At 47.7% G+C, this 27,571-nt stretch overlaps 1 protein-coding gene across 1 annotated transcript in view; it reads left to right on the top strand.

Moving 5' to 3' along the window:
- The window catches only part of ITGA9 (integrin subunit alpha 9), a 354,182-nt gene that overhangs the window by 156,293 nt on the left and 170,318 nt on the right, over nucleotides 1-27,571 (top strand). Inside the window, exon 16 of the mRNA XM_020979532.2 lies at nucleotides 21,439-21,588. Coding sequence (XP_020835191.1) covers nucleotides 21,439-21,588 — 150 coding nt within the window. The remainder of the gene's footprint in view (nucleotides 1-21,438; nucleotides 21,589-27,571) is intronic.

A 27,571-nucleotide genomic window follows, 5' to 3' on the forward strand; every position in this document is an offset into this window, starting at 1 on the left:
GCTGAATAGCTGTGTGACCATGGGTAAATCACTGCACCTCTCTGAGACTCAGCTTCTTCCCTTGTTAAATGAATGGCCAGGTTGGCAGGGACCTTGGAGCCATGTAGCGTGATCCATACCCCAGAGGAGTGCCTAACTCTGCCTGAAGACCTCCAGTGGGGAGGGGAAATCCACAGCTCTTGAAACGGCTCAGCTTGCTTGCGGGAGCTCCAGTGTCATGTAAGACCATAGGTCTAGAGCCGGAAGGGACCTTCCAGGCCATCTAGGCCGATGCCCCCATCTTGTAGATGAGGAAACTGGGGCTAGGGTGAGGAGGGCCTAAATGGACGATGACTCGTCCAAGGTCACACAGGGAGTCAGTGTCAGAGGCAACAGATCTGAGCTCAGGTTCTCTTCCCACGGTCCCTTGCTGTTTTTCCTGACATCAAGCCTAAAGCTGTTTCTTTGCAGCACCTATTGCCCCTGGTTCTACGCTCTGCACCAGACAGAATGAGTTTGATCCCTCTTCCACATGACAGCCCTTCACATGCCTGAACCCAGCTTCATGTTCCCTGACTCTCTTTTCCTCCAGGCTAAGCGTCCCTTGTCCTTCATCCTGCCTGCCATGACATGGATGCACCGTACTGGTGGTTTTCCACCGGCCGCTCCCAGCTTATCAGTGTCTTTCCCAAGGACTGGCACCCAGATCTCCAGCCGCTATGTTCCCAGCCCTTCACCTAGATGCATCTTGGCTGGACCTTGGCTTTCCAAATAGAGCTGGACAGCAGTTTGTAGCGTGGGGCCATCCAGCCAGACCAACGTGTTGGCAGCCGCCTCTGACCTCAGTTTCAATCTCCAGCTACCAGACATTTCCTTGTAGGTGGGGGAAGGAAATCCACAGACACTGAATGGACCCTCAGAGCAGCTGACACTGTGCTCCGGGGGGAGGACATGGTCTTCTGGAGGGGAAGGAGGGCCCAGATTCTCTGCCGTGCCATGGCTTTTCTTTCCTTCTTCACCTGGGTTGATGGCTTTGGGCCTCTGGTTGACTGTGTGATGTTTAGCACTCTACCTAGTTTTCCTTGTCCCACCCATGGCTAAATCAATAATAATGAAATTTTAGAGTTCTCCTAGAAATATAAACCTAGGGAGCCTTGCCTTTATCCAGTTTCCTCTTTTCATTTCAAGTCCCTTCGTGAGGGAATTTTAGAGCACTTCTCTGGCTCCGTCCGACTTTGTAGGGACCCCATAACATTCCTTTCCCCCTGTAAAGTGCCCAGGGAGGCCAGGTTCTCTGCCTTGCTGCAATATTGGGAGTGAGGCATCCATCACCTCAAGGCTGGCTGTCATTTGGCCCGTGAAGGGCTTCCTGGTGAGACTGCTTGTTGGTTGACGGCAGGCTGGGATTTGGCTCCATGTCCCAGAAGCTCTGCTCTTGGAATGACGGCAAGGCTCCAGTTCTGCCTGTCACTTGTGGCTTTGAGCAAGCCACTTAACCCCCGTGGGCCCCAGTTTTCTTATTTATAAAGTCAGGGAAGTGACTTAGGCGGCTGCTCCGGTCCCTTCCAGCTCTCGAGCAGCAAGGCCTGTGAGTCAGGGTCTCCCTCCGTCATGGTGGACTGTTGCCCACCAGATCAGCCCAACACCAATGGTGCCTCTGACTCTAGAACCAGAGCTTGTCATGCTTTCTTCTGTATTCCCCACCTGCCTGTCTTTTAACATTTGTAGGGGCAGTATGGTATAGTGGAAAGAGTACTCTGCCTGGAGTCAGAATCTAATCCAACAAGTATTTACCAAGTGCCTACTGTGTGCTGGGTGTTGAGAGTGCAAAGACAGTGCCTGTCCTCAAGGATGTTCCGTTCTGGGCCGGTACAACATGTACAGAGATCATTACATACCAGGTCATTTGGGGAGGCAGAGTACACTATCAGCTGGGGGAGCCAGAAAGACTGGCTTCAGGAGCTGAGTGAAGGAAGCTCCAGATTCTCAGAGGCGAAGGCAGTGTGCCCTAGGCACAGGGTACAACCTGTACAAAGACCAGGACGTGGGGGATGGAATGTTAAGTTCAGAGAACAGTTAATCTTTAAGCTTGACCAGAACGTAGAGGATGTGAGGAAGGGTGATACGAAGTCAGATGGGAAAGTGAAGATGGCGTCAGACTGTGAAATACTTTGAATGCCAGGCCAAGGCAAGAACTGTGGAAGGCTGTAGAGGAAAGGAGTGACGTGATCAAACCTCTGCCTTAGGCATGATTAGGGCAGCAGTGGTGAGGGCAGAGACGGAGCAGGGAAGTCTGCTGGGCTCGTGTGGGTATGAGCTAAGGCACAAGGAGAGGCAGCTAGGGGGTAAAAGGCATAAATCCCGTTCCCAGTTTGCTACTTACTAGCTGTCGGTTCTGGGGCAAATAGGTCACTCGCCTTCCCTGGGTCTGTTTTTTGGTCTGCAAAACAGAGGCAGAATATTTGTATTACCTGTTGCACAGCGAGTTTGTGAGAAAACCACTCTGCAAATACTGACTGTGTCCAAGTCAGCAGTTTTAGCTGTTAAAGCTTCAATCTTGGCTAAGGCTTGGGAGACACCCTCTATGTGCTTTCATTACCTGGGACTTTTTCATTAAAACCTTCTTTTCCAGTGCTCCAGCAAAAAGGAGAAAAAAGACAAACAACTTGGGAGGTTTGTAAGTGTTCAATTATTTGCTCTCTAAGAGCTGAGGAAGATGAGAAAATGTGTTTGGCGGAGACGTCACATTGGTTGTCTTGGCGATGCGTGGTCACACCTGAAACTAACGTTCATTCCTGGCGTCCAGTTTCCCACGTGGATTTTGAGCAGATTATTCATTTGTGTCGACAGCTCCTTCTTTTAGCCTCAGAAATCCAGATGCCCATATGTCTACACACAGAGGCGTGCAGTTTGGCATCTATGTAGGCATGGGTGTGGACTGGGGGCAGGGGCAGGGAAAGGGAGCACATTGGGAAATGGAGCATGTTGGGAAATGCTACACGTCCAGCAGTTGTGTTCCTCACCTGGTTAGGCTGCGTTCTAATACCAAGGTAGGGGCATGAGATGCACCACTGGCAATGCCACTTTAAGAGGACAGGTTTCCAGGTCTTGGCTGTCCCCGGGTATGCATAGATACCGACCCCCTGCCCCCCAGCAATCTTGACATAGATTGTTGTAGCGTTCATTGGCATCCCAAGTTGAAGGCAGACCTGACGAAGGCCAGGGCACAAAATGCTTGTGGGACCCTTCAACCTGACTTAGCTGCTCTTGTGACCAAGATTTAGGCAACTTTTGGTCAATGTGATTTCTCTCTCCTCTCCCCTGAGCCCCTATTCTGTGGATAATTTAACGTTGGCTAGGCCCAGGTGGAGAATAAATGAAGAGCAAGAGCAAAGAAAACTCTGTGTGGAACTAGAAAGTGACCCTTAAAAATGATAGCCTTGAAGGGGCGTGAAGGGAGGGGAGACAACCCAGCATTAACACAATATTGGAGTGAGAGTTGCTGCCTCGAGGTGATTTTAAAGGTCAGCAAGTATGCTTTGGACTGTGCATGTGCACGTTAACTGCCTTTTATCACTCTTTAAGGAAGAGTCTTTGTGATCGCTGCCTCTGTGCGGGATTCGGTCTGGGCAGAGACGGCCTTTCTACTGCCTCCTTCAGCCCCTTCCCCAAGCTAAGAGGGTGGGGCCCCTGCAAGTTTCCACCTGTGAGCCCTGCCTGTTGAATGCTTCGTAGTCTCTTCCCCTTGGACCCCTCCTTTAGCTCTGGGTGCCTGCCTCCCTCAGGCAGTGTGTGATTTGGCCAGCCTGGGTCTGTCCTCCATTGCTGCAGGTGTCTCAGTGGGCAGCCCGGGTGACCGGCAGTGGATGTGGCCGGCTCAAATGGGAGCCTCTGCTGCCTCACCTGGGCCAGCTGCAGTCAAGGAGCCTTCCTGGCAAGGGAGGACCTCCTGGACTCTCTGCTCTGCCGGCAAAGCCTTCCAGCACCAGGGTCATCTCGGTGCCCCAACAAGGCATCCTGGGATGCTAGCTTTAAGGCCAGAAGGGACTTTGTGCCCAACCCTCTCATTTTACTTGTGTGTCATGTATTGTTATTATTAGGGATTGAGACTAGAAGTGTGATTCTATTACACAGGGGACTCTTGGTGAGGGGTCTCTCTACCAATGTGGGTCAGCACCTTCTTGGCAACATTAAGTCCTAGAGTAGCCCAGAGCACTGAGAGGGTCGCACAGGGTCACATAGCCAGTGTGTGAAGTGGGGCTTGAACCTGGGCCTTGTGGGCTGCAAGGTTGGCCCTGCATTCTCTGCCGCATTATTGTGACTTGGTCTGGACCTGCAGGTTTATCAGGGCAGGGAAAACTCCCAGGACGGAAACTCCCTCCAGGCAGCTCCAGCTACTGCTCTGTAGCATTTAGTCCTGTTCTTTTCACCTAGGTGTGGGAGCCACTCACAGTTAGTGTCCAAGGAAGAACGACAGGCCCTGTAGCGGGTGCGGGGAACATTGTTGTTCAGTCATTTTCATGACCTTTTGGGGCTTTTCTTGGCAAAGACGTTGTAGTAGTTTGCCATTTCCTTCTGCTTATTTTACAGATGAAGAAACTGAGGCAAACAAGGTAAAGTGACTTGCCCAGGGTCACACAGCTAGTAAGTGTCTGAGGCCAGATTTGAACTCGGATCTTCCTGACTCCAGGCCCAGTGCTTTATACACTGCACCATCCAGCTGCCTGGGAGATGGGAATTGAAAAAAAAATAAAAAGCCAAACCCAAAAAACTGGTCTTTGCCCTCAGGAGGCTTACGTTCAATTAGGCTGCACTGGGCCTGGCTCATTGAAGTTAAGTTTCCTCATTGATACAATGAAGGTGCTGGACGTGATGGCTGTCATCTCTAACTCTGTGATCTTTGTTTGGGACAGGCTCCCGCAGCTTCCCTCAACTCTCATTTCCCTTCAGTTCAGTTCTGTTCAATTCAATTTAGCAAGCAATTATTGAGCTCCTACTGTGTGCCACGTGTGCAGAATACAAGAACCAGAAAGGAATCAGTCCCTGCCCTCTTTCAGCTTCCATTCAAATCCACCTTGCCTGTTACCTGCTTCCCCCGGCAACCTTTCTAGCTTCCTACAGGTGTTAATGCCCTCTTCCTCTCAGACAGCCTTCATTTCCTTATCTGTTGTAGCCCCAGTAGAGTGGAAGCTTCTCCAGGGCAGGGCCTGCTTCATTTTTGACTCTGTACCCCCAGCCCTGAGTGTGATGCCGGCCATTTAGTGAGCGTTTGCTGAATCATGGTGACTGAAGTGGACGTGAGTTAGTGAGGCTGAGGGGGCCAGGACAGCTGGAGCAGGCCCTGTTGGGAGGACCTGGAGAAAGGCAGCGGGCCAAGGCCAGCTATTGACTTTGAATCCTGTCTGTTCTCCTCTTCCATCCTGCTGGCTAGTTTTCCAAGGTTAAGGTCAGCCCAAGGCTAATTTTTGCCCTTTCTTTTCAAAGGCTGGATGGGAGAGAGCATGTCCCGGGCTTCACCCTTCCCCGTAGTCTTTTCGTTAGCGGTTTTAGACACACAAACAAGGACCATTGGGAACCACAGAGGTTACCCAAGAGTCCGCAGCTATGGGGGAATCTTGGCAGACACCCCAGCTGGAATCCAAAGCTAACAGCCTGGGGACAGACGAAAGAGCTGCCTCACTATGGGGCCTGCCTGGGTGGCTGGGCTGGGGATGAAATCTCTCCTGATGAAGTCTCTACTCTGTTCCTTCCAGGGTCATGTTTTAAGCCTGATATTTTGTGTTTTTCTCCTTGTGTCCCTGTAAGCATTTTATTGAAGCCACATTGAGGGTGAGAAGAGGGGGATGAGGAGACAGAAGGGAGATTAGCTCCACTGGATAGAAAACACCAGCTAATCCCTCCCTGCAGGGCAGAGGGCTTACTGTCTCTGTGTACTGTGCTTATCCCAGCCCATTTCAATTTCCTCCTGCTTTCACTCAGACAGGTTCTAGTGTTTGAAAATGACCTTGGGATCATAGGGCCCCATCAGTAGATGTGACAATAAGCCGTCATCCTATGGACCGGGGTTGGCCCGAGGGAGAAATCAGCGGCTCAGCCAGTGCTACTCAGGATGTTATGATAGGACCATAGATCCATCTGAGGCCAGAAGCACCTGTGGCCACCTAGTCAACCTCGTCATTTGATGGATGGGGAGACACAGGCCTAGAGAACTGAAGTGACTTTCCTAGGGCCACACAGGCAGTAAATGGCAGGCCTAGATTCCACCCCATGTCCAAGGTCACATAGGTCGTAAGGAAGAGAGGTGAATTTGAACCCGGGTCATTTGGCTCCAAAGTCAGTATTCTTTTCTCTGTAGTGAGTCCTTGCCTGGGATTCAGTACAAATGAACAATACGGTAGCAGCTACCCAAATCCCCCAACCCCAGTGTGATTTTTTCTTTGTGTGTGTGTGTGTATATACATGTATACATGCACACAGATGCATATATATACATATGTGTATATGTATATATATATAGTATGTGTGTGTGTTTATTTTGTAAAAGCATAGTTGTAGACCTGGAGGGATCAGAGAATCAGATTTCAAGCTGGAAGGAGCCTGACCACACCACTGGCCATTCCTTGTACCGGGCACTCCCTCTCACCTCTCTGGACATTTGCACTGGCTGTGCCCCGGGGCTGTCCTCCCACCTCAGGCTCTTGGCTGAAATCCCCCCTTCTACCAGGAGCCCTTAATGCTGGCGCCTTCTCCAGCATATTCTGAACGGGTCAACTTTGCATGCGGCTGTTTGCTTCTTCTCTCTCCCATTAGACTGTGAGCTCCTTGAGGGCAGGTGCTGCCTTATGCTTTTCTTTGTATCTCCAGCACGTCCTAGCACAGTGCGAGGTGAATAGTAAGCCTCTAATAAATGCTTTTTGACTGATTGGCTTACTGGACAGTGTTGGAGTCAGGCAGGAGCTGTTTTCAAATCCAGCCTCTGACACTTAATAGTCGTGTGATCCAGAAAAGTCATTTCACTTCCCTCCTCCTCAGTTTCCTGATCTGTAAGATGGGGATATTATGAAGATCAAATGAGGTAATGCATATAAAACCTTTTGTAAATAATAAAGTGCAGATATAAATGCCACTTGTTCTCATTATTATCACTACTATTATTTTCCCATGTCATACAAATAATTTAACATAACTGTTATCACATTATCCAGGGAAATAGTTCAGTGGAAAGAACACCGATGGCAGAGGACCTGGGCTCAGCCACCTAGTTAGCCGTGACCTTGGCCAACTCACTGAACATCTCTGGACCTTTGTTTTCTTCATTCCCCAAAGTGATCAGATTGAAGGGGGTGCTTTCCAGGGTGCCTGTCTAGGGTACTGCAGACCCAGCATTCTGTTTACATGGGATGCAGTCTTATTGTTACTATGAGAATCCATTTAGAAGCTCGTAGAAAGAATCCTGACCCAAAATCCCATCTTGGTCCTAGTTTCATTGCTGAGGGGCTGAAGAAGCTCTGTGGAGTCGGGGCTCTGCACTGGAAGAGCTGTCTAGACAGAGGATGTTTACAGTTGGAGTTTTTAAGGGATGAAGCTATGGCCTTTCTGGTTTCCTCTGTTCTTGTCTCATAGGAATTCTCTCCACGAGTCTGCTCTTTCTGATTGTTCCCAAACTCCCATAAAGCCAAGGATTTGTTTTCCTGGTGTTTATTTCAGCCCCCTGGATTAAAGTCAACAAGCCTGGGTCATTTTTTTTTTCATATTCTGTTGTTGACTTGCCATCCCCTCAACTAAGTTACTTTCTTCTTCTGTTTACTAATCTGTAAAATGGGGCTGTATTTCTTGTGAATCAATCAGTCGGCTAGCACGTACCTATTAAGTGCTCATGTGGGCCAGGCACTGTGCTAAGTAAGCACCAAACAGTTTCTGTTTTCAAGGAGTTTACATTCTGACGGGGGAAGCAACATATGCTGACATGAATTAATACAAATTTATACAAAGTGAATGCCAGGAAATCGGGGGAGGCACTAGCAGATGACCAGATTAGGAAAGGCCTCCTCTGAACTGAGTTTTGAAGGAAGCTAGAGGTTCTAAAGGGGGGAAGTGAGGAAGGACTGCATCCCAGGCACACGTGGGACAGCTTGGACAAAGGCGCAGAGATGGGGATTGGAACGTCCTGTATGGAGAGCACCAAGCAGGCCATCTTGGCTGGAGGGTCCTGGCCATGAAGGGGCGTGATGTTCATTCAGTAATCTTCTACACCTAGAAGGGCAGCTTGTACCCAGATGTGAATGGTGTTTATATGTGATCCGAGAAGGAGTAGGGAGCCCCTGGAGCATCTTGAGGAGGGGAGATACGGCCAGACCTGGGCTTTAGGAATGTCACTTTGGCAACTGTGGAGGATGCATTGGAGAGATCAGAGACTGGAGACGTGATGAGAAATGAATCTTTGCTGAATGACTATTTCATGGGACCATAGCAAGGATTCATTGATAACATGTCTGAAATGCTTTAATATTTTTAGAGAAAGCTATTTAAATACTATAATCTTGGAGAAATTAGAGTAAAAACATGTTTTGACCCGATGATTAATTGCTTCATTGGTCCCCTACTTATCCCCAGTAAAATCCCTGATATTGTACTCTTCATATACTACTAATTCTCAGCCTCCTACATCTTCTTCCTTGTCCGGCTTCGAAGCAACAACATCCCCCTCCCCCCTCCCCCATGGGTCACTGTTAATCTAATTTAGGACCAGTGAAGAGCAATGTTGGTAGTGGATAGTACAATACTTGATGTCAAAAAGACCTAGTTTCAAATCCCACTTCAGACACTTATTTAGCTGTGTGACCACTGGGGAATCACACAACCTCCCTGAGTCCCAATTTCTTTCTCTATAATTTGGGTGTACTAGTATCTACCTCATGGAGTTGTTGTGAAAATCACATGAGACAATATAATCACTCTGCAAACTTTAGAGCAATATAGAAATGGCCAATATCATTATTATTGTCTTAGAGTTTCAAATAGAACAATGTATTTAAAGTAATTTGCAAAACCTTAAAATATACAATATAGATATTTGTCCATTATCTCATTCATCTTTATGGCTGTTGTTATCATCTTCTTCCTCTTCATCCTCTCAGGAGTGATTTTTTTTAGAGACCTAGAGGTAGTTTGAGATGGTGCTGAGAGCCTGGGGGCTTCTCAGCCATCTTTGGCACCAGAGTTGAAGCCCTGAACTATAGCCAAACTCTCTGACCTCACAGTCGTGTTGTTTCCGCTGTTTTCTCTGACTTACTTGAATGAATTTGTCCATTCATCAACATAGTTCTCTTCGGTTGACTGATGTTCAGGCTTCTTGAACAACATTTGTTTTTCTAAACGGCAGTGTTTCTCAAACAGATCTGACCGTGACATGTTGATAGAACCCATAAATGCTGGTCTGGGGTGGGGTACATAACATATCCAAGATTGAGAGGGGAGTGGAGAATCTGGAGTGAAAGAGACAAAGTTCATTTCCTCTACTTTCCTACCCAAGAAAGAATGGGAATGATTGGTTTTACACAAATACAGGAGGAAACACCCTTGCATAGAGAACAGTGGTTGGACAACTTTCTTTGGAGAATGCATGCGTGCCTGGAGGTTATGCATCTAAAGTGAGAGGCAGAGATGATATAAGGGGTAGGGAGTGAGCCAGCACCGTAGTCCAGAAGACCTGGGTTGAGATCACACCACCAACATGTGATTCTCAGCAAATCCCTTCACTTCTCAGTGTCTATGAGGAGCAGAGAATTTTTCATCTTGCATTGGTAGAGGGCATTTCCTTGGTGAGAATTCCCTCCACCAAGGAAAGCACAGGTCCAGTGCCTAACAAAATGCAGAAGCCAAGTGCCCATTTCGAAGGGCCTCTTGAAGCCCTAGAATTTCAAGGATGGGTGTGAAGAGAGCATTCTCTGGCTTACTTTGGGAGAAGAAATGGCAGGCTACCAGCCCAACCGGGCTAGAGCTGAGCTTAAGATTCCAAGAATATAGAAGATGCAGAGGATATGTGATTTTTGTCATCATGGGGGATTCCTACCTTGGAATTCTCTTCACTTACAGGTTGTTGCCCACCTTTGACTCTGTTGGTAAATCCTAGGGAATTGCTTAAGGCATAAGTGACTTGCCCAAGGTCACACAGCTACATCATGTTAGAGAAGGGATCAGAAAGCAGGTTTTACCCGATTTTAAGCTTTGCAGTCTATACCATGTGCCAAAGTGCTTCTAAACTCTGGGGAATCAAAGATAAAAACAAGGATTGGATGATCTTTTCTCAAAGACCTGACCTTCTACATGGTTCCTAGAGGCAACTAGGTGCCAGAATTGATAGAGTGCTGGACTTTGGAGTCAGGAAGACCTGAATTCAGATCTCAATTCAGAGACTTATTCTCTATGTGATCCTAAGCAAGTCATTTAACCTCTGCTTGTATTAGCTTCCTTCTCGGTAAAAATGGGGATAATAATAGCATTTACCTCATGGGATTGTTGTGAGGATTGGATAATAGCTTAGCACAGTGCCTGGCACATAGTAGGTTCTTAATAAGTACTTGTTCCCTTCCCCCTTTGATTTCTATGAGTTTAAGCATGACTCAACCTCTCAGCCTCAGTTTCCTCATCTGTAAAATGCTGATAATAATTGCACCTACCTCCCAGGATTCTTGTGAGATTAAAATGAAATAATATTTCTAAAGTTCTTTGTAAACCTTAACATGGTACATAATTGCTAATTCTTCATCTTCATCCTCTTTCTCTTCTTCTTCTTCTTCCTGTTTTTCTTTTTCCTATTATTACAAGGGAGTGGTTGTAGTGGAGGAGACTTTATAACCTCCACAGTGTGACTCTGCTATGGGGAAAATCTCACCAGTGACTTGGGCCATTTCCTTTTGAGCTGGATGGATGCAGACTCTGCCATTTCTACATCAGTATCTCATTTCCTTTCGTTGAATTTGGACTAATCCAGACAGCATTAACTAGTTTCCAAAGGCCCCTTTGGAGGCTAGTGCTTGTTTCCAGAGGCTGCTATGTTTTTCCTCTTCTTTGCCCTCCGTGCTGCCCTCTAGCCATTGATCATTCATTCATAGACAGGCAGTACAGATCGGCACACTGAATACATTATTGGTGGAACCGTGGTTGGTCCACATTGTTGCAAAACAATTTGGAACTATGCCCCTAAAGTCACTAAACTACACATATCCCTTGGTCCAGCGATACTATTAGGCATATGTCCCAAAGAGATAAATGATGACAAGAAAAGTCCCATTATGTATGACATAATCTTACATATTCTACATAAATGTACAATATTCTGTGCATAATATATACAATATGTGTGTGCACAATATAATATACAGTTGTCTAAAGTTTACACTGCCACCTTTTCTAGTAGCAGAGACATGGAAACAAAATAGATACCAATAATGGAACAAGTTGGGTTACATGAATGTAATGGAGTTTTATTGTGTTATAAGAAGTGAAATTGATGGATTCATTTCCATGAAATATGCAAAGACTTCTATAGACTGAGGCAGAGTGAAAGGAGAGCAGTTTAGCAACAATTTGGAGAACAAGTCTTGAAAGCATTCAGATCTTTCATTAAACCATGATGCAATCGTTTCTTCAGCAGACTGGCCATGACCATAGCTCTCATCTCTTGCTGGAGAAGTAGAGGACTCTGGGTCTTGCATTCTCTGACTTGACCAACGCGTGGTTTTGTTTTGCTGAGCCTTTTCTAACAGTTCCAAGAGAGAGCTTCTTCTACACAGGGAGCTGTGGGTGGACATCAGGGATACTGAAAGAGATAGGGAAAAAAGAGCGTCAGTAAAACCTTCTTTTAAAAATGTACTGAAGAGAACAAAAAATGTCAGAGGACAATCATGTATTAGGGGCTTGCTGTGTGTGAGACCCCATGCTAAGCTCTGGGGACACAGTGGCAAAAGCAGGGTCCCCTGTTCCACTTGGGGAGATGACACGCGTGTCCGTCCATCCATATCAGGTCAACACGGAGCAGATGGAGGGCAGGGGGAGAGGGGCAGGCACTGTGGTGGGGGGACACAGGCATGGTTGCCTCTGATTGTTGATGATGGTCAAATTCACAATTAAAAAAAGACAATTTAATTGAAACAAGAGAAGTATCATGGCCTCAGCCACAGTGGTTGACACACAGTGGGCACTTTATGAATTCTATCTCACTAGTTGACTTGAGGTCAAGAAGACTTGGGTTTGAATCTGGTTTTTACTTACTATTTATGGACCACAAATGTATCAGTCTACCCCAAATGACCATCCTGGTGAATACCAAGAGAAACAGTTGGGTAGAGGTGAGTAACTTGGCAGGATGACAGGAGATGTTTCTTTTTTAAAAAAATTTACTATAAAAGTGATTTATTATAAGGAAACTTTAAATATAACCAACAATACTGAAAATACCGTGACTGGCATTTACAACCTTGATCAGAATTCTTTGGAGTACAAGTGTTTTAACGGTTAACGGTAAACTAGTGCAACAGAACGGATAATTTGTTTAGAAGAAAGTGTACAGAATGGAGAGCTGAGGATTCTGGTTACTTTGTGTTTTCTCCTTGTGTAACAAGGGAATGTTTCGGATGCTTTCCCTATGAGGAGTCTGATCCTGGGTGTTAGGCAGTTGGAGGGCTTCCAGGGCATGAGGTGCAGTGGGGCCCCAGGGCAGAGGATCCGTTTCAGTCATGTGTACCTTGAGATGATAGTGGATGCCTTAATCCAGCTGTGAGCAAAGCAGAATAGGGCAGAGTTTGGGACTGGGGAAGGCAGCCTGAGTCATCTTAACCAAAGATTAGCTCCCATTTCCCTTTGCTTTTGTCACTGTAACATGGGGATGTCTGTCACCCACCTCTTGTTCTTCCCATTTTAAAGACGAGGCAAGAGAGGTCTTGACCTAAGGGGCCATCTTGCTAAATGACAGAGTCAGACAGGGCTCTTTGAATGATGTACCATGTTACCCATCCAAGTAGGCTCCACATATAAAACCAAACCGATTTAAAAATGGAACAAGCATTAGGAAATGTTTCTTTTGACAAGTTTTCCATGAAGGTTGGGGTGATGCACTGGGGTTCTTTTTGGGGGGTGCCTGCAGTTGTTCTGAGCAATGAATGAAAGGGATCAGTCAGTTGATCAATAAGAATTTATTGTCTACTGTGTGCGAAGCCCTAGGCTAGGGGCTGGGGATACAAAGACAGAAACAAAATCATTCTTGCCTTTAATAAATGAATCAACAAGTATTTATTAATCACCTGCTATGTGCAGGTATTATAGAGAAAGAAATTACATAATCCTTGCCCTCAAGGAGCTTCCATTCTATTGGGGGAGACGACATATACAGACATAAGTATACCCCCCAAGATGAGGCATTTTGGGGAAGATGTTATTAGCAATTGTGGGGATCACTAAGGGCTTTGCTGTCTGAAAAACTCAGGAATCAAAAGCGTGGAGGTAAGGAAGGAGTAGATTGTAGGTCGGGGGTACAGCTTGCGCAAAGGTCTCTTGTGACAAACAGCAGGGACATTTGGGCTGCACCATACGGTATCTGAAAGCAGTGACATATGAATGAAGCTGGAGAGGTGGACTAGAGCCAGGCTAGGAAGGGCCAGAATTGACCATAGGCTCTTAGTGGCTGCGTAGATTCTAGGCTCAAAGTTCTGAGGGTCACAGTGCTCACACAAAAGTTTCAGGTTGAAAAAACCAACAGCAAAATTGTGTCTTGGATTATGTGAGAATCCAAAGTTGGTTGTTCATGGTGTAATGGGAAGTTTGCATTGCCTTACGCTCCCCCAGACACTGAAGGGCTTTTCCTGTATAGGAGCCATAGTGTTTGGGTATTTTAATGGACCCATGAAGAGGAGACTTGGAACAGATACAACAGCTCTCTCCCTCTGGCCTCTCATGGGAAAGAGGGAGTAGCTGTATTCTCCTCACTCCCAAAGGGAAGAGCTAAAAGCATTGAGTAGCAGTTAAAAAGAGAGAAATTAAACCAGGAAAAATTTCCTTATAATTAGTCATCCCAAAGTGGATTAATTCACTCCATGTGATCTTGGGTCCAGACAAAGGCTAGATAAATGCTCTTGGCTGTTCAGTTCACATTCTGGTTGGGCTAGGAGGCCTTGGAAGTCCCTTCCAAGTCTGAGTTTTTGTGATTCTTACTCTTGTAGGGGCTGATTGTAGGCCTCTATGCCTTCCTACTCTGTGTCATTCTCATCCCTGGTATTTAATAAATCTTCTGTAGAAGATCCATCCAGAACCCTTGAGGCTTTGCAGTGGTTTTCTGGGGCCACATCACTTCTGGTCCTACTTGTCTGTGGTGGTTTGTCTTTGTCAACTTCTCGTGCATGTTGTCATGGACAGCAGCACATTTATGTAAATCACCCACTTTTCCATGGGCCTTTGGGTTGCCTTTCATTGGGACCCTGCCAGAATCTGTGGCCATGTGGCATCCCCAGATGGTCAGCTTGGAGTAGTGGGCAGAGAACTGGCCTTGTTGTTTGTACCACCCTGAAGGTGACACCCTCCCAGAATCTGTGGCCATGTAGCATCCCCAGATGGTCAGGTTGGAGCAGTGGGCAGAGAACTGGCCTTGTTGTTTGTACCACCCTGAAGGTGACACCCTCCCAGAATCTGTGGCCATGTGGCATCCCCAGATGGTCAGGTTGGAGCAGTGGGCAGAGAACTGGCCTTGTTGTTTGTGCCACCCTGAAGGTGACATAGCCTCTTGGTGAATGGCCAAAAAAAAAAAATTATCCCCAGGAGAATGTTGGTGCTGAAGAGCTGGGCTTGTAGATTTGGAGCTCACTTTACAGATCACAGAACTGCACTCTAGGGAGGTCAACTTTCCCAAGCTCATACAAGTAGTAAGTGGTAGAGATATAGGATTCGAACCCAGGTCCCTTGGTTTTTCCAACCAAGGAGTGTCTCAGAGCCTGAGAATATGGTGCCATTTCTCACATGGCACTGGGCCCATTCTTTTCCTGCTTGGTCTGGGAGGCATCTCTTTGCCTGATGCAGTATCTGCCCCCATTCCCTATAGAGGTTAAGAACCCCGGTCCCCCGGTGAAGGCAGTTTCTAGGCTGTCTTGGCCTCCTGGTTATGGAAGTTCTTTGACAAGCAGTTAACCTTTTAAAAGAAATATGAAAAGCGTGCAAGAAAGCCTAGGAAAGTTTTAGTTAAAAACAAAAGAAAGCATGGGGTGGGGGGCTGATCAAAGCAATTCTTTTGCTTTCCTTCCTCCCTAGAGGTAAGCCAAGGCATGTGGGAGAGACCGGACCTCTCGCCCCTTGGAGTCCTCTTAGGATATATTCCCAGAGAGGGGAGGGCGCCCTCCCTGAGGGAGCTTTGACTGCTGAGCGATGCCCCTGCACGCCTGAACCCAGGCTGTGGAGGCGGCATGGCTACATTCTTGGACCACATTGGATGGTGCCGGGTCCAAGTTCAGCATTTTTCATTTGTTCCCAGCTTGGACGCTGTCAGGTTTTTACAATGTGTGTGTTCGGCCTCAGGATCCAGATTAGACCCACACAAACAGTGGACTCTGCCAAGGTCTGACACAATGTAGGTCAGACAGTCCCCCCGCCCCCTTCCTTCTTGGCTCTGGGGGCCTCCTCAGACTCCTCTCCCTGCTCTGTTGGGATCCATGTGGGAAGGAGGCTGCTCAGCTCCCCTTGAAGAGTGAGATTGCTGCTCCTCCAGAAGGGGACATCGAGGCACTGGGCTCTACCAACCAGGCACTTCAGATTCCTTCTTCAGGTCCTCCCCTTCTCCTTCTTTTGTGGGAGAGGCAGCATGCTTCAGCAGTCAGTGTGGACTCTGGGCAGGGGACACAGATTCCAATCTCAGCTTTGCCACTCAGCACCCATGGGGCCAAATTGTTGAATTTCCCTGGCTTCACTTGCCTCATTTGTAAAATGATGGAGTTGGACCAGATGGGCTGAGTCTGTTCCAGCTTTGTATCCATGTGAATTCCTATGGGCAGTAAACAGAAGATGGAAGAAGGTCCCCCTTCTTCCTGAGGTATGCCACACACCACAGACCACATGGGCATGGAGCTGAGGCCCCTGCCTCGCCTCCGAGTGTGCCTCAGTTTCCCACACTCCCTTTCCCCCCATATCCTTCTGGCTACCTTTGTGTAATGACATTGGTGACAGTGTTAAGTGAATCATTCTTTCTTGGAATAGGTTAGAGGAAGTAACCCACAGTCACATCCCTGCATCCTTTATCAGAATGCCTTGTTTGTCCCAAACAGACTGCCCTGAAACCAATGCTTGGCCCTTGCGCTATGAATCAATGGGGCAGTTTAGGGGGCACAGTGGCTGGTGTGTTAGGCATGGAGTCGTGAAGGCCTGAATTCAAATCCTGCTGCAGACTTTTACTAGCTGTGTGATCCCAGGGAGACCACTCAATATCTTTCCTCTCACCTATAAAATGGGTTTAATAACATTAGCTCGCTTGTTTTGAGCCTCAAGTGAAATAACACGTAAAGTACTTGGTGTTCCCTATCAGCCTCTTCCATAATCACCGTCATGTCTAGAGTGTTTTGTTAGGTTCTGGATGCCACATTTTAGGAAAGAAATCAATAAGCTGGAGAGAGTCCCGAGAGGTGACCTAGATGGTGAAGGGTCTCCATCATGCCATCTGACGATGGACTGAAAAGCCTGGGGCTGTTTAGCCTGGAGAAGAGAATGCTTGGGGGTGGGGATACGAGTTATTTTTAAGAATTTGAATGGGCACCATGTGGAAGAAGGATTAGATTTGTCTTGCTTCAATTAAATTCAAATCAACAAACATTTGTTATACATCTACTATATATAATGCACTAGGGATTGCCCAAGAGGAAACAGGCCTCTCTGAGGAGTTTATACTCACCTTGGACATAGTATGTATCCTGATGATGCAAATGAACCACAAAGTAATATCTCACCCCCACCCTCCAAACCATTGAAGAGGGGGAGATACCAGGGGAGGCCATGTGGAAGAAGTGGAGACATTAGGGGAGACCATGTGGAAGAGGGAGAGACACCAGGGGAGGCCACATGGAAGAGGGGGAGACATCAGGGGAGGCCACATGGAAGAGGTGGAGACATTAGGGGAGACCACGTGGATGAGGGAGAGAGACCAGGGGAGGCCACGTGGAAGAGGTGGAGACATTAGGGGAGACCACGTGGAAGAGAGGGAGATACCAGGGGAGGCCATGTGGAAGAGGGGGAGACATCAGGGGAGGCCACATGGAAGAGGTGGAGACATTAGGGGAGACCACGTGGAAGAGGGGGAGACACCAGGGAAGGCCACGTGGGAGAGGTGGCTCTTGAGTGCCTCAAGGGGGAGGTGAGAAATATGCTCTGGAGCTTTGGGCCTTTTGTGTTGGAGGTTTTTGCCTTTGTAGCCACAATAGGCACTTGAACATGTGTTGTACCGAATTCCATGGGGAATGGGGATGCAGCTTGTATGGAGGTATGGAGATAGGAGACGATTGGGGAAGAGCTGATGGGTGGTTTTGGCTGGGTTGGGAGGAATCTGGAGTAAGACAGGAAAGGCCAGGCCCTGAGGGCAGAGCTGGGGACAGTGGGAAGTCCTAGAGGCTCATGATGGGAGCTGCCTCAGTGCAGAACGGCCCCCTCCAGAGATGCTGGTTTCCTCCTCAGAGTATTATAGATTTAGAGTCTGGAAGAGACTGAATATCTCTAAATGTCTAATAGAAGATATCTAATCTAATGCCTAGATTTCTCTACAGTAGAGGAAACTGAAGCCCAGTGACTTGTGCAAAGCAGAGCCAGAGAAAAAGGACCCTCGGACATCTAGTCCAACTCTCATTATACAGAGGAGGAAAACAAGGCTGGGGAGTGACTTCCTCACCCAAGGTCATGCAGGTAGCCAGTGTCAGAGCTGGGCCTTGACCCCAGTCGTTCTGACTCTGCCTCCACCCAGTGCCTTTCCTCCTTGGCCACGCTCGTGGCCATCCTCTGCCTCCGCCCGGTGCCTCTCCTCCTTGGCCACGCTCGTGGCCATCCTCTGCCTCTGCCCGGTGCCTCTCCTCCTTGGCCATGCTCGTGGCCATCCTCTGCTTCCGCCCAGTGCCTCTCCTCCTTGGCCACACTCATGGTCATCTTCTAGGGACGACTGGATGACCACTTTCTGGGTGTGTTGTTGAAGGCTTCCTCTTTACCTCTAGCTTAGACCTGATGACTTTGGGTGGCCCCTTCAGCTCTGTGACGCTGGGTGTTCTAGCCCAGATTTGGAAATGATCCTGCTGTTGAGCCTCGGCTGTGTGAGCGCTATCCCACTGAGTCACAAAGCTGTCCCCAGAAGCCTTTTTGGTGCTGGCTGAGTCATTGAGACTGAGGGCCTTTGAACGGGTTAAGGCAAAAGGATGAACTCTCTGGGAGGGCAGCAGTTGGGCATATGGCCTTGAGTCTGCCTTGGTGGCTCGATTTCTGTTTCTGTCATTTCATGGGATTATAGATTTTAAAGCTAAAAGGGACCTCAGATGCCATATAGGCCAACCGTCTTATTTTACAGATGAGGGCAGCGAGGCTCAGAGATGCCAAGGGCCTTGATGAAGGTCACACAGGTTCACAGGCTTAGAGCTCAGAGGGACCTCAGAGGTCACCCAGGTCAATGCTCTCAATTTGCAGCTGAGGGGCCGAGTAACTTGCTCTAGGTCACACAAGTAGTAAGTAACGGAGGTGGGATTTCATTCTACATGATTTTTAGGTGCATCCATAACTAAAGAAAACCCATTTTGGTGCCAGGTATTTCAGGCCATCAGTGATCTGTGCTTCCTCAACGTGAGCTCTCTGCTACCTAGCTCTGCCTTCTCACTCTGGAGGATGCTTCTCTGTGTAGTCCCATCAACCTCCATAGTCTATCTGTCAAAGGGGCTTGGAGCCCTTCTTGAACATCTTTCTCTATTCTGTGGGATTCAAAACAAGCCTTTCAAAAGAAAAGAAAAGTGTTTTCATTCTTTCTTTTTAAAATGTGGCAAATGTTGCTCACTTTCTTAATCGGAATCCTCTGAACGCAATAGAATCTAACCTTTTCTGTGTGACTCAGGCTTCTTATAAGTGCAATATATGTCTACCTCCTCCCTTTCTGCTCCCTTCCCCTGGGCTCCTGAAATATGGAAGGCTATTCATCCCAGAGCTAAATGGATCCAGATTGCTCTGCTTTCATAGTTAGTGACATAGCTAGTGACTGTTTTTTTCTCTATCCCTTAATCCAATCAACTAATCAATCAAAGCATACTTAAAGAGGATTAGCTATGAGGATGTATAGACATGTAAGGTATGGTCCCTGACTTTAAATGGTTTCTTCATGTCCTGCCTACAACAACGTTCTTCCCCTCATCCCCCCATTTTCCCCTCTGCCCCTGCCAATGGCCTTTGGTTTCTGGTTGGCTACTTCTGGCGTGCTCCTGGCATGATAAATGTGTTTGCTGGGATTTTTGGTAAACTGAGTTAATACGCTCTGAGCAGAGGCCTCTTTTTCATAGTATAATGTATCGGCTCTGTGACCATTGTTTCAAGGGCTTGGACTCTCCCTCTCTTTTTTCTAAACTTCCAGGTTCATGGCTATATTCCAGATTATTGAGCTTGCCAAATTTTGCATGACCTCTGTACATGCAGGGTGTTACCATATGCTGATGCTTATATGTTCTTTATGGAAAGCATGAAGCTCAGATATTTGCCTTGTGAAGTCTATAAAACCAGAAGTGGAAAAAAAAAGGGCATGGTGGCCAGGGACTGGGGGTCCTGGATCCCTCCTCGTGGCTTCCATAAAAGCGGAGCAGACCTGGGAAACCCATTTCCTCCACAGTGACTCTGAAGTGCACAAGGGTTTTCCAGAGTGAGTCTCAATGGGCCATAACATCGAAATCCAGATAAATGTAAGAACCACCAAAGCAATGTATTTCCCAGCCACTTCTTGTCACTTCCTCGAGTCTTTTGTTGGCAAAAATATACCCTGTGTGGTGCCGGTGCTGGACACAGAGTTAGGAAGACCTGGGTTCAAAGCTCTCCTCTGGCACACACTGGCTGTGTGACCCTGGGCAAGTCACTTAACCTCTTGGGGCTCTAGGCAGTTCTTTGAGAATATAAGTTACACATGCCTAATGTGCAAATATGTGTTCCACTTAACTGATATCATACTGCTTGCTTTCTCAATGGATGGAGAGAGACTGGAGGGAGGGAGAAAATTTGGAACTCAAAATTTTAAAAAGTGAATGTTGAAAATAAGTAATTGTTGGTAAAGAATGTAATTTGCAGAGAAGGTGTCTATATGCATTGGAAGAGGAGGTTTTCTTATTGGGGAGTTCTTTATACTAATGTAATCACTGGCCCAGTGTCTGTTCCTGTATTAATGGGGAGATGTGTAAACTCTTGCCTTGGGTTAAAACACCAACAGCAACATGGTGTCCTAGGTATCAGATGGGAGCAGTTTGTCTGAAGTAGATCTGAGGGTCCCAGTGATCAGCAAGTCATGGTGCCCACAGTGGGTACGGTGGCCGAGTCTGTGTTACGAGCTGTGTAATTGCCAGGAATAAGGGGGTGATCATTCCAGTGTCCTGTACCTTTAGACCCCTGTCTGGAGCCTTCTGTTCAGTTCTGGGTACCAGTTTCAGGATAGTATTGGTGAACCATGGGGCAAGGACTTCCAGTTCAAGCCCTGTGAGTATCTGTGGAAGAAGCTGGGCATGTTTAGTCTGGGGAAGAGGAGGCTCGGGGCAGCATCCTACCTGTCCTCAAGTATTCGGAGGGATGCATATAGAGGAGGATTAGATTTGGGCTGTTTGCAGCCAGAGGTCAGAGGCAGAAGCAAATTCAGGCTCAGGAGAAGCTCCCCAGCACGTGGGGTCATCCCAAGGAGGAAGGGGACAGGAAAGGCCCTCATTGGCAGGGCTCATGCATGGGCTTTCACATGAGAAGGGGGGGTGATGTGGCTCCTAAGATTCTGCCCCACTTTGCAGTTTGGGAATTCTCGGATCTCCTCGTTCCTCTCCTAGGTTTGTCCTGGGGGTCCCATGTGTGGCACTTAGAAGAAGAACGCAAGGGAAGTGAGCAGTGGCCTGTCCCAGGGCTCAGGGCAAGTGGGTTTTATTTCTGGGTGCACCATTACTTATCTCTCCAATGGAAATAACAGTGGCCTGGGAGTCGGGAGACATGACTTCTGGCCCTGGCTCCACCATTGACCATTGGGCAACTCACTGAACGTCTTGGGTGGGTGGTTTGTCCGCTAGCGCATAAGTATGAAGTCATTGTATTCAGTGAATACAAGATGGTTGTATTCCATTGGAAGCTGGGCCAAGTCCCGCCCAACTGCATGGCAAGGCTGTTCAGCCGACTGTGGCCGAATGGCGGTGGGGCCTGCCAGGGCCTCCGTGTAACGTGTGTATTTGTTTGCTTTTTCAGCGGAGGGTCAAGGACGTCATCAGTCCAATTGTGTTTGAAGCTGCCTACAGCCTTGGGGACCACGTGATTGGAAAAGAGGAGAAGGAGCTGCCTCCTCTTACACCCATTCTTCGATGGAAAAAGGGACAGAAGATTGCTCAGAAGAACCAGGTTGGAATTATAAAACCTTCTAATTCTTTAGCCAATGTTTGATTGAGTCTTTGTTTACGTCACTCTCTTCCCCAATGACCAGCCTTCTCATTGGAATCCCCTCCCCTGCCCCCCTTCCCCCACCCCCAACAAAGAAAAACAGGCAAACAGAACAACCATCTACGATGGAAGACTGTGTATGTAGCGTTCTGAACTGGTAGGACACCACCTTTCTATTAAGTGTCTTTTTAACAGTTCTATGGCATGAAAGGAATTGAGACTTAAGGGAGAATGCAGTAAACAGTATTGGACTGGGGAGTCAAGAGATCTGGGTTCAAGTTTTGCAAGTGGCATTAAGTAGCTGCTAGAAAATCAGTTTTCCTGGAATTAGGCCTTGTCTGGAAAATGAGCTGATTGAATTGAATGCTCTCTGAGCTCCCTTTCAAATGGAAAATTCTGCGATTCTAGATAGTGATGAAAGAATCAGGGCAGTGAAGGAATGAATGGGGTTAACCAGTTAATGGTCAAATTAACTGTCAAAACCCCCAGCTGCTCTGGAAGCAGGAAGCTGGAAGTAGGGAGACTGATTGATTGTCCTATGCTGTCCCCGCAGAGTGCAGCTGGACACAGGCAAGAGACACGAGTTCAAATCCTGGTCTGGTATTTATTAGCTGTCTGATCCTGGGCAAGTTACTTAACTGCTCTTGGACTCTGTTTTCTCATCTGTAAAATGGGTATAATAACTGCACTGGCCTCACTGGGCTTTTGTGATCTTCAAATGAGAGAATGAGGGAAGATGCTTTGCAAACCTTGAAGTGAAATAAAAATGTTAGCTATTCTTTTTGCTACCTGTGTGTTCCTGAGTCTCAATCTCCTCATTTGTAAAATGAGGTCAGTGGACTAGATTACTAGTTCTAGTTCTATGAATGAATGAAAACATTTATTAAGCCCTTCATATGTGCCAGAGATCATGCTTGAGCAGTGGAGAGAGATACGAATGCCACGTCCCTGCCCTCTAGGAGCTTACATTCTAATAGGAGAGTGAGAGCCAGGTTGGGGAGCTTTGGTCCTGAAAGTTAGAAAGGTGGTGAGTGAGGTCCCAGGGAGGGGAATGGATTGACTCACCCTGTCAGAAAGAATTGGCTGAGTTGATTTGATGGTGGTTCAAGAACTGGGGCTTTGGCTGGCAGGAAGAAGGGGGCACTTTTGGGGGCCATGAAGATGGTCAGAGAGCTGAGAGTGGAGCAGGGAGACCTTTTCCTGAAATAATGACCCAGCAGAGATGGTCACAGGCAAAAGGACGAGGGTCCCAAGGTGCCTTTTCTCCAGGGTAGGAAGGCTGCTGGCCGGTCTACTGTGGGGGGCCTTGCTTGGGAGCGATCCTTGGAATTTGTGGAATACAGAGAGGTTTAACCAGGAGTGTTTCTGTTCTTGTGTACCTGGCTTGTCCTGGTTTGGGGGAGTGAGGTGATGCTAGCCCTCCTCTGAGATGTGGGAAATGGAATACTTTTCTGAAAATACACAGAGAGTCTGGAATTTGATGCCTCTTCTTGAAACAAATTACTCATGTCGTGTTGATGCTGGCCTCTCTGAAGTGTCGGGGTGGCAGCCTAGGGTCTCAGATACAGATCTGGAACTGGCTCTGCCCTCAGCGCTGACACCAGAGTGTAATTCCTCTGCCCAGAGTAGTAGGTGCCCCATCTGCCACCTCCCTCAGTTGGCCCTAGGGTGCCGCCCTCCAGGGTGGAAAATAAAGAAAGGGAGATTTCTGTTAACTATAGAGGCAAAAACAAAAACTTCCTCACACCTGGAAGGATCCCAGAGTACAGTGGGTGGTCTCAGAAGGTGCTCATTTGGCCCTCAGCAGAGGTCTCCAGATGAAGGCTGGATGCCCATTGTTGGGGAAGGTTGCAGAGGGAATTTCTGCCCAGGAAGAGGCTGGACTCTGTGACCTCTGAGATCCTCGCCGCATCTGAGTCTGTAATTCTATGAGGTTCCCTTGGGGGTAGTGGTAGCCAGGGAAGGCTGTAGAGAGGAGGTGGTCCTTGTGGGAAGAAAGGTACTCCAAGGAAACAGTCTGAGCCTAGGAGGAGAGAGGAGAGGGAGGATGAGGACAGGGCCTGGAGAACATCAGTATTTCCCTGGACAGGAAGGAGCCTGTGAAGGGGAGCAGGAGGATCTGGGCAAGTAGATCCAAGACAGCTTGTAGGAGGCTCTGAATGTCAGTGTTAAGAATTGACACTTTCTTATAGAGGCAGCGGGTGGCTGCTGGAGGTTTTGAGTAAGAGGACATCATACATTTAGAGTGAGAGGGGGCCGTAGAGACCGTCAAGTCCAGCCTCATTTTACAGATGAGGAAACTGAGCCCCAGAGCAGTGTAGTGACTCAGGATCATAGTATCCATCATAGATTTAGAGCTAGAAGGTTCCTTAGAGACTGAGTCCAGTTGTTTCATTTTACAGATGAGGAAACTGAGCTCAGGGAAATGATTTCCCTCAAGTTTTGTTGTTCACTCATTTTAGTTGTGTCTGGCTCTTTGTGGCCCCATGTGGGGTTTTCTTGGCAGAGATACTGGAGTGGTTTGCCATTTCCTTCTCCTGCTCATTGTACAGATAAGGAAACTGAGGCAAACAGGGGTAAGTGACTTGCTCAGGGTAACACAGCTAGTAAGTGTCTGAGGCCAGATTTGAACTCATAAAGATGGCTCTTCCTGATTCCAAGCCCAGGGCTCCATCCACTGTGCCATGTACCTACCCTTGTTGCCTAAGGTTACAAGCTAGTAAATACCTGAGCCAGGATTTGAACTCAGGATTCCTGAATGCAAGTTCACCACTCGTCACTTTATCACCCAGTGGTGCTTTAGGAAGATTTTTTTGGGCGGGGATGTAAAGCGGGCACTGGAGAGGGGCTAGACTAAGTGGGGACAGTTCTTTAAGACCTTGTGCTGCTTTGGGAAGGTAAAGAGCAGACTGGGAGAAGGGAAAACGTGTTGAAAAGTGACTTGTGGAACCCAGATGTATTCCAACCTGCCGACCCTCATGACGTGGTCGTGTGTTTCTACAAAAGGTGTTGGCTGAAGTCCCAGCAGAGGCTTTGGTTATCATGGGGGGGGGGACGTCTGGAAAGGATCGCCAGGAGACTGGAGAGAGGTCAGCCAAATGCCCGGGCTTCAAAAAGGGGAAACGGGATGAAATGAGCCCTGTTTGCATCTCTGCTCAAAGTGGTTTTTATTCTTGAAAAGGTCCCAAAGGGATGAAGGTACTTTCTGAGCAGTTACTGAGCAATCTCATCTTAGGGCAGAAGGGACAGGCTGTTTGTGGGTCTTGTGAAGGGAAGGGCATTGAAATATGGAGAAAGGAGGGGTCCGGGCAGGTGGTGGGGAAGTAGGAGAGCATTGCAGGCCCAGGGGAGTAGCCCTCGGGAGGTGGAACAGCAAGGAGAGCTTTGGTCTAGAATAGAGGTTCTCCAACTGAAACAGTGGGTATCCCCAAAAGAGGGATTTATGTGGGTTTATGATTATGTGTTAATATTTATGTTATATGTTTATGTGGGTCCTATCTACTGACATCGACCTTATTAGAAATGAAAACATCTTAGTATTATTATGAAAAGGGTTTTGACCTTGCAGACCACCCTTTGAGAACTGCTGTGCTAGAACACAGGGTGTGTGAATTGGGAAGGAGTTCTGTGCGAAGATTGGTGAGAGCCAGACTGTGAAGTGAGGTCAATGCCGAGAAAAGGGGTTTTTTGTTTCCCCTAGCAGCATTAGGGAGCCATGGAAGCATTAGGAAGCCTTCTTGAGGAGGAAAGTAGCATGATCAGACCTGTCCTTTGGAAATATGTTTGGCAGCTGGGTGGAGGATGGCCTGGAGAAGGGAGAGGCAGAACGTAGGGAGACCAAATCTACTGGGCCAGAGATCATAAGGGCCGGAATTAGCAGGTGGTTTTGTGAGTGGGGAGAAAGGCATAGTTATGAGAGATCTCAGGTAGGAAAAAACCCATGAGAGAGGAGACTGGTGAGAGGCCCATGAGGAGAGAGCAGTCAGCAGGGAAGAAGGCTGCAGAGAGCTCCAGGAGGATGACGCCTGGGGAAAGGTATCTGGTCCAGGCAGTGGGCCAGGAGGAGAGAAGTGTGGGTCCAGTGGGGAGGAACAGAAGGCAGATTGCAAAAGGTGGAGGAGAAAATGGAAGGTGTGAGAGTTGTGACAGGGGGTCTTTGGGGCGCTTTCTAGGTAGGGCTTGAGCTGTAGCCCAGAGGAGAGGCATGGGATCGTAGCTGGAGGGTCTGGTTAGGACCAGGAGAGGTCTTTTTGGCACATTTGTAGGCAGCAGGGAAGGCCCTCAGGTACTCCCTTCTCCTCTCTGAGGCATTTCTTTCTTTATCTCCCCCTACCCCATCTCTTGAAATGACTTGGAGTCAGTAATACCTTGGTCCAAATTCTACTCAAGATACTTAGCAGCTGTGTGACCACTCTACCTCAGTTTCTTCATCTGTAAAATGAGGGGTTAGACTAGATGACCCCTAAGAGCCCTTCCAGCCCTTAATCTATGATGGTATGATTAATTGAAGTAAGTGGAATCTTTGGTGGTTAGACCAGAAGACTTTAAACACTTCCTGAGCTCTCCTTCATCCTTTCCGGTATCTGTAACATTTACTTAGGCTTCACCTTGTTTCTAATTTCTGCAGAATTCCAACGGCATTCTGAGTTTGATCATCTAGTTGGATACTATCTGAACCACGTACCCAACTCCAATGGACAGAACTAGAGGGGGGTGATTTAGAGGACGTGGTCGGCACTTAGGAGCTTCCACTTGGAGCTAGGAGGACCTTGGAGGTCATGCGGTCAACCCCTTCATTTTACAGTTGAAGAAACTGAGGCACAGAGTGGTGAAATAGTGACTTGCCAAAGGTTCCGTGGGTAGCTAGCAGCTCAAGCTCCCCTTCCACGAGGGGCCCCTGCCATGCCCGCTTTACTTCTAACTTGACTCCCTTTTCTGAGTTCCTTCCACTTCCTTGCCAGCAGCCTTGCCCACCCCCTGCCCTTTCCACCTTCATTAGAATGTAAGCTCCTTGAGGCTGTCTTGTGTGTATTCGTGTCCCCAGCACTCAGCACAATACATGGCACATCGTCAGAACTTCATTAATGCTCTCTCTGTCTGCCCACCTTCCTTTTTTCTCTGTCTCTACCCATGTCTCCTCTTTTCCCTCTTCTCCCTTCTTCTCTCTCCCTTTCCCCCTCTGCCTTTTTCCCTCTCCCTCTTTCTTATTGGAATTTCCATTTTCTCACCACAAGATGTCTCCCTGTCCCCTGCTTCCAAATGAAGGAACCTCAGGTGTGGGTGGTGGCATTCGCCCTGGGTGTAAAATTCCCTAGTTAGGGCTCTGACAGAATGCTGTTCCGAAACTCATGTTCTTCATTAAGAACAACAACAAAACCACCACCAGACTGCATACACACATGTGATATGTAGTTACATACATATACTTGCACGTGCATATTTAGAAAATACTTATTGATACCTTGCTTCTACATCCCCTTCATTTCCAAATACATCACCCCTTCACTCCCTGCTCAGGGAGCCATCCCCTGTAACAAAGAATAGAATGCAGACAAAAAGGAAACGCAGTTGAATAAAACTAACCAGCGCGTTATCTGAGTCTGGTGGTGTGGGCAGTGCTCTGCGCCTACAGCCCCCTCCCTCTATGAAGGAGAGAGGGAGGGGCATCTTCTCATTTCTTCTTATGGGACAACCTCGTTCATTTTAATGGCACAGTGTTCCATTTTTCTCTGATTCTTCTCGTTTACATCATTGTAGTCATTGTGTATGTTGTTTACCTGGCGTTGCTGACTCTGTGTCATGCAAACTCAGTGTAGAGTTTGGGTTAAGTGGATTAGAATGATTTATTCATGTGATCAGGGTGGCTTAGGAGGATACGGATGACAGCAGTTCAGTCAGGGATAGTGTCTCAAGGGGCCTCCCTTTCCCCCACCGTCCCTTGGGG

The sequence above is a fragment of the Phascolarctos cinereus genome, unplaced genomic scaffold, assembly GCF_003287225.1.
Source record: "Phascolarctos cinereus isolate Bilbo 61053 unplaced genomic scaffold, phaCin_HiC Scaffold_4;HRSCAF=312, whole genome shotgun sequence".
Taxonomy (NCBI): domain Eukaryota; kingdom Metazoa; phylum Chordata; class Mammalia; order Diprotodontia; family Phascolarctidae; genus Phascolarctos; species Phascolarctos cinereus.